Source organism: Gracilinanus agilis, chromosome 3, assembly GCF_016433145.1.
Source record: "Gracilinanus agilis isolate LMUSP501 chromosome 3, AgileGrace, whole genome shotgun sequence".
Classification (NCBI taxonomy): Eukaryota; Metazoa; Chordata; class Mammalia; order Didelphimorphia; family Didelphidae; genus Gracilinanus; species Gracilinanus agilis.
In genome coordinates this window covers 589,232,890-589,246,462 of record NC_058132.1, presented here as the reverse complement: position 1 = coordinate 589,246,462, position 13,573 = coordinate 589,232,890, and the positions used below count along the sequence as shown (strand labels likewise).

Sequence of the window (13,573 nt, the reverse complement as noted above, 5' to 3'; positions counted from 1 at the left end):
TTGTCTTCACTGCCATACAAATTACACCATATTGGCTAACGAAAGATCTAGAACCAAGTCTTGGGGCAGGAACATAACCAAAACCTCAGTTTGCTCATCTGTAAACTGGAGATAATTTTTATACTACCTTTCTCAAATGGTTGCCTTTATAAAAAGGAAACCAAGTGGTAAACTTTAAGGGGCTACATAAAGTTGGTATTATTGTCAATATCAGAGAATAATTAGCACATTAAAAAAATTACACACACACATATATTCCTTTGCTTATACTTCAAAAAAGTTAATAGTTGGAAGTCACAGGCTTCCATACTTTGCTCTCCAGCTATCTAAACTAGGCATCAATGACGCTTTGCAAATTCATGATCTAAAAGAAAGTAAAAACAATACTTTTTACTTAAGAGAAAAAAATTAACACTAAAGTCTGGAAATTTTTGAAATAAATTATTTTGAATTATTTTATTCATGAGGAAAATGTCTATTTATACCTCACCAAACAGAAAACCAAACTAATCTTCAAACATACAATGTACTGGTGCATCACCAATTTCAGACTGATTTGTTGCTTTGCACCTGTTCATTGGTAAAAGAAACTGGAATTAGGAAGAGGATAGCAGAGATATTGTGTAACAAGATCAAGTAAAAAACAAGTTCAAGTTTGAACTAGTTGAATGATAAATTCCTCTTCAGTTCACATCAAGGATTAGTGTCAATGTCAAAATATGAATCTTTTGACAACCTTCCCAGTGTGAGGCAAGTGTTTTGTTTTGTTTTTAAATAAACTGATCAGAGAACTGAGGGTTATTGGCTCTTATATCCTTTGGGTTCCATTATAACAGGAGGATATAAAGCTTTGTGGAAACTGTGGGATTTGGGATATGTTCCCGTCCTAAAGCTAGCAGACCCAGGATAGCTCCTCCAGATTACAAGAGGCAGCCATGATTGGTCAGCATAATAGCCAACATCTCTAAAAAGTTTTAAGGTTGCAAAGTGCTTTATATGGTGTCTCTAATGGATCCTTACAACAAGCCAGTAAAGTGGAAACTTTCATTACCACCATCTTACAGATAAGGAAACTGAGGCTGAAAGAGATTAAGTGTCACTTAGGGTCACACCATTGGTGATTATGGTAAGATTCAAACTCGAATCTTTTTCCAAAGGATCTTTTGCACTTCTGATCTTTATACTTGGAACACAGGTGTTAAAATATGAAAATGTTGAGAGAGCTCAGTTAATTTAGAATTAATTACAAAACCAGTACTATTTGTGAAATCTAAAAGTAGCTCACTTTTAAGGAACATTAAAAACACAAATCTAGTCAAAATATATTTGCTAAAAATGGTTTCTTTGTAGTGTAAACAGGATAATTCATGAATGCTGTAACTATTCTTTCCTCTTGTACAAATGCCCAATTAATATCCTAATTACATCTAAAATCAATATTAACTATCTAGTCTCAAACTTGATGTAATATTTAAGTACATACTAGATGCAAGAAACATGTGTTTATATAGTTCATAGAATCTCCATATCTCACAAGGCACTTGTTAAACAGACATGTAACATTTTACTGAAGTTAAAGATGGAGGTGTTAGTATTGCTCTAAGTTTTCTTTCAAGCTGTAGGTTAATCTTTGGGAATTGGGGGGACTATATATTTTTACTCATATGCACACATGCACACATTTAGCTAATCAAAAGTATGATAATGACTCTTTTATATAATGCTTAATGATTTCCAAAGTATTTTCCTCATAAGCAACCTGGATTATAACCATTATTATTTCCATGTTAGATATTTTGAAGAAATAACCTTCCAATTAAACAAGTGACATGTCCAAGCTGGATCTGAACTCAGATCTCCTGACTCCAAGAACAATACTATCCATGACAACATGCGTTGTATGTTATACACATGCACATGTGCAGGTACATGTGCATGTATAGTTACTATATGCCTTTACATAAACTCTATAACACTTCATGTCAACTTGTTTTCTCCAATAGTACATTTAGAATTTTACCTTAAATTATATAATCCAAAATAACTATCACTAATTAAGATATTATTAAAATATATGTATTAGATATATAAATTATCAATTTTTAAGGAATCTCATAGTTTGCTTAACCAAATAATTTGAAAATTTTCATTTTTAGCAGAATATTTCATTTTTGCTATGAAACATTTCTTCCTAATTTATCCCTGAAGTTTAAAATCTTACCACTAAGCCTTTAAAAACAAATAAAACTGGGGCAGCTGGGTAGCTCAGTGGAGTGAGAGTCAGGCCTAGAGACAGGAGGTCCTAGGTTCAAACCTGGCCTCAGCCACTTCCCAGCTGTGTGACCCTGGGCAAGTCACTTGACCCCCATTGCCCAACCTTACCAATCTTCCACCTATGAGACAATACACCGAAGTACAAGGGTTTAAAAAATAAATAAATAAATAAATGAAACTATAAAAAACTGAAAGTGAGACTTGTGATCTAGTAAAGGAAATTCAATGTATAAACTTCTACCTAGAAGGTCTAGAATATAATTTTGGAGAATTTACTGGAACAAAGAGTTTAAGTTGCTGGCCTAATGTCACACAACTAGTATGTCAGATGCAGGATGTGAACCAAAGTTTTCCTGATTTCAAGGTCATCTTTAGACCCACTAAGGCAGGCTGACTCTCAAAGTGCCAAATATCAAACAATTCATAAATTATCACAAGATATAGTAATACTGACAAATCGGTGGGAACAAACCAATGTAAAATGTTTTTGATTGCTTAACAAATGCAATATCACATTTAACTTTTATGGTGATTCATTTATATTAATTTTAGAGAAAAATATAAGGATGCTAACAAGAATTCCATATTCACATAATGCACACACTATTTTCTGGCACAAGTCTGCCCACTTTAAGTCCCAGTCTACACAACAATCCCCACGAAGATTGACTTTGGCAATGTACAAGAGAAATTAGACTATTTTAAATAATACCTTCTGACCAAACTCGATACATACATAACACATGCACACACCATATTGGCTTTGCCCTTTATTAACAAACCCTGAAACTGAGCCAACTTTCAAATAAATGTTTGAGGCATCTTCAAAACAAACAATCCCCTTACATCTGTGAATGACGACCTCGAATGAGCAAACACCGCATCCGACACACCTACTCCCCATACAGCATAAAGAAATGGCTGTTTAGTCCAGGGTTTAGTGGGACAGATGCTCCCCTCGTTTCAATACTCTGAAATCCATGAGACAAAAAGCGAGGCCAGCTGCTTTTACCGCAGGTTTCCGTTTTAACTGCTAAGAGCCTTTACCACTGGCCAGTCCCTGCTGTGGCTCGATCCCAAGAGGCAACAGCGATCAAAAGGGGCCAGAGAGAGAATCTTCCCCATCCCAGCTGGAGAGGAGGGGGTGAAGCCTGGTCTGGGTAGGAAAAGGGGGATTGACTTTGCTGCGGCTATCCTCCGCTCTGCTCCCCTTCCTGCACATAAAGCCACAGCTTCAACAACTAGCTTGACGTTAGACTGCTGGTCTCGCACACGTGGAAAAATGCAAGCGGTTTCAGTCCAAAGTGGGAACGTGCCTCCTAGCGCTAACTTTTTTTTCCCACGCCCCTTTACCTCGGTCTTTTCCAAGGCTGCCAACCCCGCCCCCCAGAGCTCGCCCGCTCTCTACGCACACGCCCCTCCCCTGGCCTTTCCCCCGTCTCCTCCTCTTTTTTTTTTTTCTCCCAGTTCCGAGTCCTCCAAATGTTCAAGTGCCCTCCTCCTCCCACTCTCTGCTGCCTCTGCGCTCTCCCAGGCTGATGCTCTAGACTCCGAAGGCCGGGTCCACAGCTCAGATGCGCGGGGGCCCAGTCCAGCGTAGCCTTCGATCGCTCTTTTCTGCACCCCCTACTCCCGCCCCTGCCCCTGCCCCCGCCCCCGCGCCCTCGCTCACAAGCACGCGCTCAAAGGACGTGCAAACACGCACCCTCACCTTGCTCCGGATCTGCCCCGACGTGGACACTTTTCGTATCAGTTTCTGTGGCCCCTCGTGCTCCGCCTCGCTGTCAGACGACTCCTCGACTGGGCCCGCAGCGGCGGCGGCTGTAGCTGAGGCTGCCGTGGCTGCGGTGGAGGCGGCCGTGGAGGCTCCGGCAGTGCCCGGGGGGTGGTGCTGGACTCCGGCCCCGGCCATCCTCTCTGACTCCTGTGGGGATACAACACCGCCCGGTGGGGGCGGCGGCTGGTCAGAGGAGCCCCAGGGGCAGCCCAGCCACCGCCGCCATGTTCAGCACCCCACCTACCCCCGCCACTGCCTCAGGAGGGGAGACAGAACACTACAAAGCCTCTGACCCCCTTCGATCATTCCCGCTCCCCAAGTGATTTGGGCCCAATCCCTACCAGATGAATCCCCGCCGCCTCCTGCGTTGGAGCCCGACCCAGAGACGGCAGATGTGCCTGGACCCCCAAATCTCCCCTGGGCTCCCCCGGTCCTGGCCCAGGATGGAGGAATGTGTGTTAATGACACTGCAAAGGGCCACCTTTAAGGCTTGGGACAGCTTGACGGGAAGGGAGGGACAGAGGTGGCGGGAATTCTCCCTCCTTCCTCCTTCTTCCCAATAGACTAGGGCTTCAAGGCGGACGCCGGGCTGTGGGCGAGAGGGAAGGAGAAAGACAACCTCGGGAGCAAACCCTAGCGGCCGGGGCTGAGGAGTATCCCAGGTTCCCAGCCGCTGTGGCAGCGGTGTTTTCCCTCCCTTCGGTTCCCGGCAGCCCGGGAGAAACATTCTGTTGTTCCCCTCCCTTTCCCGGGAGTGATTTCTCCCTTCCTGCTTTAACCGCGGCCCCACACCAGCTTCCCCTCTGTGACTTGCTCTTGTCCCATGGTAGGCTACCCTGGCGAGCTAACTGAACCCATCTCTCTAAGGAACCTTCTTTCCCACCCAGGGAACCCGACCAGAGACCAGGAACCCAGGGATTCCTCTCTCTTGCGCTTCTTACACGCCTCTCGGTTCCTACCTTTTTCTCTTTGTGCTCCCACTGCCTCTCCCTCTTGGCCCCAACAAGTGGCTCTCTTCGGTGAGATGTCTTTCTTGACCACCACCCCCACCCCCGCCCCCAGAGAGAGCACTCAGAAGGGAAGGGAAGGGCTAGGCTGTTCCCCGCCTGTGTTTAGAGCAGAGCATTTTCCGGGAGGCTTGGACTCGGCACAGGATTATTCGTTCTGAAAGACAGCGATCAGTTTAGCTAACAGGAAACTGGAAAGGGTGCGGAGAGTGTATAGAAGCAGACAAAAGCACAGCCTAGGACAGCAGCAGAACATAAGGCGTCACTGTGACAGCAGCCTTAACCTGGACTGTGCCTACAAAAGAATCCACCCCGGATAGCTATTAAGACTAGCGCCCAAGGATAACAATATCAGAAGTACTGGAACAGCCACTCCCTACCCCCTGGCTAGAACTAGAAGAAATGTGACCTGTAGTCTATAACTACCCTTTGCCACACATCTGGCACCTAGGGGAAGTGGAGCCTCAGGTGGTGACTGCAAGCTCTTTTCAGAAATAAGCCCCGTATGAAAATACACACCCCGCTGTCAAAGAGATGGAAAATACAGAGGGGGGAATACTCTCCAGGATTCTCCCAAGTCACAATTTTTTTTTCTCATTCCAAGAGCTGAAATCCAGACGGTAGTGTTCACTATGTTTTTTAAGTAAGTCAAATACTTCCTGCTAGACTATAGGGATATCTTTCAACCACTCTAGTCCCCACCTCGGAGCATGACTAACCATCTGTGCTCGCTTTGGGGGTTGGGGTGGGGGAGGGGAGATGTTTTTTCAATTGACTTTAAAGTCAACATTGCCCATCATAGTTTCAACAGTTGATTGACTCAGTTGATTTAACTGGCAGTGAATTGTTAAGGTTCTCCATCCCTACCCCACCCCCCAAAAAAAGATGTAAAACCAATACAACTACAGCAACAGATTGTATACAAATCCATCTAAATGTAAAATATTTCTGATGGCAAATTTTGTAACATCCTAAAAGCTCTTTGGCAAAGTACTAATTTTACACATCTTTCAAGGCTTTGCTTTCTTTGGTAAATAAAACAAGAGACTTACTCTAAAGTGTTACACCTCAGAAGGCGAATAAATGTATGAGCATTTGGAACTAGAATCAACCCTTATAGGCCATCTAGTCTCATAGTCTGGATAAAGAAACAGGCCTTTCTCTAGTGCCACTAAAAAGTGGTGAGTAGAAGAATCAGGATTCAAATAAAGAGTTTTTGAGGCCAATCCAATGTGCTTCCCACAATACTATGCCAATTCTCATATGATAGAGGGGGAAAAAAACCACCCTTTTAAAATAAAATTACTATTGGAATTTATCCATACCTAGCTGTTATGATGTATCCTGGCAATTTGGAAATGCCTTACAGTGGGGAAAGTGATGAATTTATAGTCTCCAAGTGCTCCATTTGAATCTGATCTCTGCTACTTACTACTGGTGTTACCTTGAATGAGGCACTCAGCCTCAGTTTCCTCATTTGCAAAATAAGGTGCTCACACTAGAAAACCTCTAAGGTCCTTTCCAACTTTAGATCTATGCTCTTATGAATATTAATACCTCCTCTTTAATATGAATAGTAAAGGAATATATTTTGTATATATTTTTAGAACAATAATCTGTTTTTGGTAAAAAAAAAAAAAGGTTGCTTGATTTCTGAGAAGCTTAATAGGAATTAAAACAACTAAGTACAACAATTTTTAAAGATTGGATAGTGCTATACTTACCAAAGTAAGACATGAAATCTGCAAATTGTGGAAAATACTGTAATGTTTTTAACATATATACTAATGCCAAAGTAGAAAGTATGAATCTAGAATTTTTGCAAATATGTTTTACTTCTCCAAGCTAAAACTCATCTTTATTTGACTATTTCTGTATTAATTACTGCTTTCCAAAGATAGCATGTTTGTAGCATGGTAAGAGGCAAATTTCAAGTTCTGTCTCCTAACATATGTATTTTCACCTAGTGGTTCTAATAGAGATCAGGCAAAACAAAATTTTAATTAAATTTAGGTAATATGCTCATTGTCATATTGAGTTGTACTTTCAATCACACTTCAGAGTAGCCTGTCACAAATACACTGCAATGCAAGCCTTAAGAGGAATCACTAGTTTGGCCTTCCCTGCAAATTTCAGGCACATTTCTTTGGACCCAATGGGATTAGGTAAGAAAATAAAAGGATTAAATGAATTCCCTCCCATTTACCATAAAAATTGGATGTTTAAAGATAATTTTCAACAGTTTTATGTGCAATAGTTGAGCAATTAGTACATCAAAGGAAGTGCATGCATTACCCCATTGAGACCTAATCTTACCACAAGATTTACAACTGTCTTTATTTATAAACAGTTTTTAAGTCTAAATGTAGTAACTTCTTCCAGCTAACCCTTCTCAAATAATTATGGATTTTTTATTCTCCACTTTCCCTTGTGATACTATATTTTCAGTAGTCCTTTATCATAACAAAGAAAGAAAAGATGCTAAAGAAAAAGTCTACATATCATTGCTTCCCCAGAAAGCCTAAGCAAAAACTTACTCTTTATTCCTAACAATAATAATTGTCAATATTTACATAGAATTTCAGTATTTGGGGGGGCCGGGGAGGAAAAAGCTACAACTAGAGAGTGAATGCTCAGAGCTAACTCTAGTTACTTGCTGGGTCACATGCTTGTAAACTGGAAACTTCCAGGACAGATACTTTAATGTATGTTTAATATTCTTTTCCTATAGATTATATATCTTTTTCCCAAAATGTTATCAGCAATTGAACTGTACTAATGGTTGTATGTATGTAAGTATTTCAGTATTAAGAGGAAACAAGTTGTAAATCCAATATGTTTTACATTAAATTTACATATTTTCTTTACTTTTAAAAGCCTTCAGAACTTTCAGCTATCTATTTGAGTTATTTTTTGGAATATTTTGCAGATTTTAAAAATATTGTTACTTTGAAGTTAGAAATTTGGAGATTTAGCCTATTAACAAGCAAACAAACTTACAACATATGTCTGGCACCCAGAAGAGTTCAACTACTTAGTCAACAAACATTTAGTAGGCTCTTCAATATGCCAGGCACTATGCTAAGCTCTGGGGAATTCTACCATCATGCAAATCTACCACTAAGCTAATAAGGACACTTATCAAGAAAGAATTATTATGCTTATGTCTTACTAAATCAAAGAGATGTCTATTTTTATAATAGTATGAAGTACAAAAATAAATGTTATAAAGTGCTACTTTGAAATCTTTTCCTGATTCCCTGCTCCTATGGCAGTGCCTTCTACCTAAATTTATCCTGAATATATTTTGCATATATTGTCTCCTTCAATCAGAATGTAAGCTCCTCAAGGTTAGGACTATTTCACTTTTGTTTTTCTGGCACACACAGTAATTTCTTTATTTCTTTCTTTTTTTAACCCTTAGCTTCTCTCTTAGAATCAATTCTGTGTATTTGTTCCAAGGCAGAAGAGTGGTAATGACTAGGCAATGGGGGTTAAGTGACTTGCTCAGGGTTACACAACTAAGAGTGTCTGAGGTCGAATTTGAACCTGGGACCTCCCATCTCTCAGCCTGGCTCTCAATACACTGAAGCACCGGAAGCACCTAGTTCCCTCCACACAGCAATTTCTTAATACAAGCTTGTTAATGAACTGTATTCCCAATACCTAGCATAGTGCCCGGCACACAGTAGATATTTAATAAATGCTTCTCAGTTGATTATAAGCCAGATCGTAATCATGAATCAGTACATAAATCTAAATGGTTTCATTTCCAGTTGCCAGAATGATGACCAAGGGAAGGAATAAGGAACTTGGAGTCAGGGAACACAATTTTGAGCACAGACTTGGACACTGATTACTTTGGGAACCTCTCTCCTGGCTTTAGTTTCCTATCCTACAGAATGATGGGATCAAACTGAATGACTACTCTAGTACTTCCTAGCTCAGAATCTATGATCTTATGCATTGTCTATGATTTCCCAAGATAAGAAATTTGAGGAATTATACTTTTTTGAGACTGAGATATGCAAGCATCTAAAATACAAGGCTGTCTAGTGTCTATAATTCCTATTTTTAAAAAAGCCAAATACTCCTACAACTGCAGACCCTTAAGACATTGCACTCATTGAAACCATCTACTTTCTAGGGTCACTGGGAAGAGAGCACCTGTTCAACAGTTAACATCTTACAGAAACTTGAAAACACCACAAAAGGTAAAGTGGTATTATTACAACTTTGGTAAGAATTCCAAATGTAGGTACTTTTATCTTGTTCTTAGAATTTAGTATTTTCCAAATTGATTAATCAACTTAAATTCCAATTAGGAGAATATAGGATTCTTTGTCATTTATACTTGACTTGAAAATCATTTTTTAGAGATTATTTAGGATTAGCATCAATTAGGCTCTCAACACACCCAGTGTGTTTCTTGAGTTTCCATAAACTGGATAGCTAAACACCCTAGTGCTGAAATAAGAATCCAGAGGTTATTTTAAGGTTGGTTTTCCTTTGAAAAGTTTTGCTCACTGCTTCCATATTCTCACTTCTCAATGGTTTCATAGAACCTATAAGGATTAGATTATTTGAGAGGCAAAACAATAATAAAATGTGATATTAAACCTTTGGTAATTAAAACACTCATCCCAAAATATTTTTATAATTATTGACTAGATTTCTAACAACATTCCCCTTTAGACATTAAAGATGGAAATGGTAGCTAAATACATCCCCATATCTTTGAAAAACTGACTCAGTAAGTAAAGTAACAATGTTTAAAACTGCATTAAGATTTTCAGAACATTATTTCCAGTGGATTTTGCTTAGGTCTGTTTTATAAGGCATAATTAATTCCAACTCAACCATCTTTTAGCTATTCCTCCCCCCCATTTCCATTCAATTAAATGCTTTACTAATTAAATAAATAAGTAAAATGTCAAAAGAGTATAGACTTCCTTGTTTGCTTTATGCCTGGCTGTATCACAGTATTAAGCAAGTTTACTGTGTCCTTCAAGATAGCTAAAACTCCAACTTCATCAGGAATTTCAGCATCTGTCCTACATCTCCTAGAGTCTTCTGTTCAAAGATTGTCTTCCATCTACTCTATAAGTATCTTTTATATAATATCTTTCTCATTAAAAGGCAAGCATCTTGAGGGCAGGAACTATTTCCATTCTTTCTCCCCCACCCCAATCCCAACTAAAGAGAATGTTTAGCATATAGTTGGTCCTTAATAGATGCCTGATGAATGATTAACTGATATATTTGAACTATGTGACATTCATTGTACACTGTGATAGATACTAGGCAGGACAACAAAAGCATCCCTAAAATGTAAAAAAAAGATATGAACAGTCTTGAAAATTCTTTCCTACACATTTTAAATATAAGTGAATTTAATAGGAAAATGCTAAAATTACCTATATTCAAATGTACTTAGCAACTTATGTTCTCTCAAACTATACGATTTAAAGGGAAGGCATAAGTGGTTCAGAGTTAAAATATATTCAGAATAATCTGATGATTTTTTTCCTCCATCACTTCCAATCTTTAAAAGATTTGACACCAAATTGAATATCCTCAAAAGACATTTTTGCTTCCCTTTCCTTCCCTCCCTTATATCTGCCCCACTTTTAATAATGTAAGTGACTATTCAGTCATACTTCCTTTTCGAATAACTGAACTAGCAAATCTTATAGTAACATAGTATTAGTTAAATGGGTCCTTGGCACATAGGTATAACACAAGACTAATAGACCTCAGAACAGTGACTATCATTTAGGCCATGTATCTATAAACTGTTTAAAGGGTGGCATTTGTATATTTTTAAACAATCAAGGAAATGGATTGTTAGCATATTTTAAAAGGAAACACTGTATTTGGATTGATAAAGCAGTGTCTTTTGGAGGAAACCTAATTATTTAAACTGGAACACTCAGTATATAAACTTGCACCTTGCCTCCACACATTTCATAGAAAGGCCCTAGTAAACACTGTAAAAAACACGAATCATAGGATCATTAGTGAATGGAGTATATTATATGGTAATTAGATGAAGATTTTAGTCCCTATCACATTTAATAACTACTCTGAGCAAAGGAAACAAAGTAGTTTCTCTTTATTTTGCTAAGTACTGATATTGACATCAGTTGCCTAGTTAAAAACAGAATCAGAACCACACAAAATCCCCTTTTATGATTTACTTAACAAAAACACACAGGATTCAAAAGTGACCCCTACCAGAACTCGTAACAGCACATTACAAAATACTTGCTGCACATATACTATGTCATTTGATCCTCTCAACAACCCTGGGATATCAGTGCAATTATTATCCTCATTTTAAGAAGGAAACTGAGACAGAGTTTACATGACTTGCCCAGGTCAGCAAGCTAATAGGCATCTGAGGTGGTGTTTCAACTCACCTCTGACTCCAGGCCTAACACCATCCACTCAAACGCCACCTAGCTGCCTAAATCTTAACAGTAAATTACCCTAGGCTTAGCAGTGTCTTTTATATTCTCTAATTTACACACTGGATTCTGATACTTTAATCTCAATTATAATTTAATCTCTTTAAATAGCCATATTTAAAGTAAAATGAGCAAATAGGGGCATGTTACTTTCAAAATAAGCATGGAGAGCTGAAATTACAGATGGATGGGTGTGGAAGAATTCTTCTGAAAAGATGGCTAGCAGAAGGCAGGAAAAATTATACTGGGCAAAAGAGTGGGAAGCAAATGACACTGAAAAGAAGAGAAATAGAGGAGAGAACACTGGTACCTGGGTGTTAAAAGGAACCCTTACGCTATAATGTTGCTTCACCTCTACCACCAGGCCTCCCAAGGAAGACTGTATCAGGTGAAGATGTTAGCAGTAATAGTGATATCTTACTTAGATTATTCTATCTGATCCTCATGACAGTTCTGTGCAATGAAATGTACAAGTGCTCTAATCTCTATTTTACAGATAAGGAAACTGAGGTTTATAGAATTTTTATAGTCTTCCAATCTTGTCCAAAAGCTTTTTAACCAAATTAAACTGGGGGGGGGGGGGTATAGGGGAATGTGAAGGGAGGGAAGAAAGCCAAATATGAGGGCAATTTCAGCTGATACTGGAGAATAAAGAACTTTGGAGATAATCGTTCTATGACTGAATTCCTGAAAATCGTTCAGAGGTGGTTCTTGCTATCTGACACAGAGAGGAGGCAAGACACAGAGTTGGCTAAATGAAATGAAAAGCCCACCCCTCCCCCTTTCTCCCTTTCTCCGTCTCCTCCCCCTTAAGGACACACACACATTACCAACTACTCTGGGACACTAAAATTATCCAACATCCGTGTTTCATGTACAGCCAAATCCTAGACTAAGTAAGCTACAGCTCCCTTCCCGCTTCATCTCCTGAGAAACCCTTTAACCCTATGAGAGCCCAGCGTTTGTTAGAGGAAGATGATAAGGAAGAAGACTTGACACCGATTCCAATTACTCGTCCAGCTGAACCGCCAAGGTAGTGAGTTGCTTTCAGGAAGCCCGAGAGCTTCAGATTGATAAAGAGCAGTTTCAGATCAGAAAACCGGTTCACTCTCGCAGCCAAATAAATGTCCCACATAACCTAAGTTCCTATCGCCCTTCCCTCCCTTTCCAAAATGAAATTTTACAATAGACAAGCAGTTTAGCACAATCCATGACATAGATCACTCAAGAGAAGGGGGAAGGAAAAAAAAAACACACACACACAACTGCAATTTCCTGCCCACCCAGCTAGGACATAACCTTAAACTAAGCCTTGGACAAAGGGACCACGGACAACAGGGAGAGGGAAAGAAGACCTCACACTAACTGGCCCGGAGAAACGAAGAGTGAAGCGCTGATATTGGGGGGAAGGGGGAACAGGGACCTTAGCTTCGGCCATTTCCTGAATGAAGCCCTCTGCCCAGACCAGAGAGGGAGGAGAAGAAAGAATCAAGGTAAGATGAGGCACGAGCTTGACGGCGGGAGTGGGAAGTAGGGGTTTGAAGGGGAGGGTGGAGGGTGGCTAGGGGTCGGGGGTAGGGGGCCTTGCCTACTCATTGCACATCGTACCCACCAGTTCTTCCCATACCGGGCTGCGGGCGCTGTAAGGGGAATGCACGTGCCGTGGCTCCATCACATCCAGCCGGCTCCAGTCCGCCGGCAGGGATCGCTACCTTGCCTGGGGACAGCCAATGCTTGCGTCCCGGCTAGGCGAAATGAGCTGACCCGCGGGGATTGTGGCTGCTCTGGCCACTGCTCTGGACGTCGCTTCTTTCCCAGCTCTTCCTCCTCCTGCAGCTGTTGCTTCTGTTGCTGCCGCTGCTGCTGCCTCCACCCGCCGTCTCCACTGGCTACGGTCCGGGACAAGTGACCCGCTTTACTAGCTATTCGCTTTTCTTCCGCTGAGCTGCTCTCTCTGGCCCCGGGATCCCACCCCCCACCCACCCACCCCCTTCCCGTGCTCTTCCTTCTATCCTTCTCTTCTTCCTCCTCCCCGAGGCTCTTCC

The 13,573-nt window shown here is 40.5% G+C and overlaps 1 protein-coding gene across 1 annotated transcript in view; it reads right to left on the bottom strand.

The window, feature by feature from the left end:
* DGKH (diacylglycerol kinase eta) overlaps positions 1–13,463 on the bottom strand; it is a 227,285-nt gene extending 213,822 nt beyond the window's left edge. The window contains exons 1-2 of the mRNA XM_044670616.1: positions 13,141–13,463; positions 3,986–4,198 (exon numbers count right to left, since the gene is read on the bottom strand). Of these exons, the coding sequence (XP_044526551.1) occupies positions 3,986–4,198; positions 13,141–13,200 (273 nt within the window). The 5' untranslated portion in view covers positions 13,201–13,463. The remainder of the gene's footprint in view (positions 1–3,985; positions 4,199–13,140) is intronic.
* Positions 13,464–13,573: the final 110 nt, after the last annotated feature.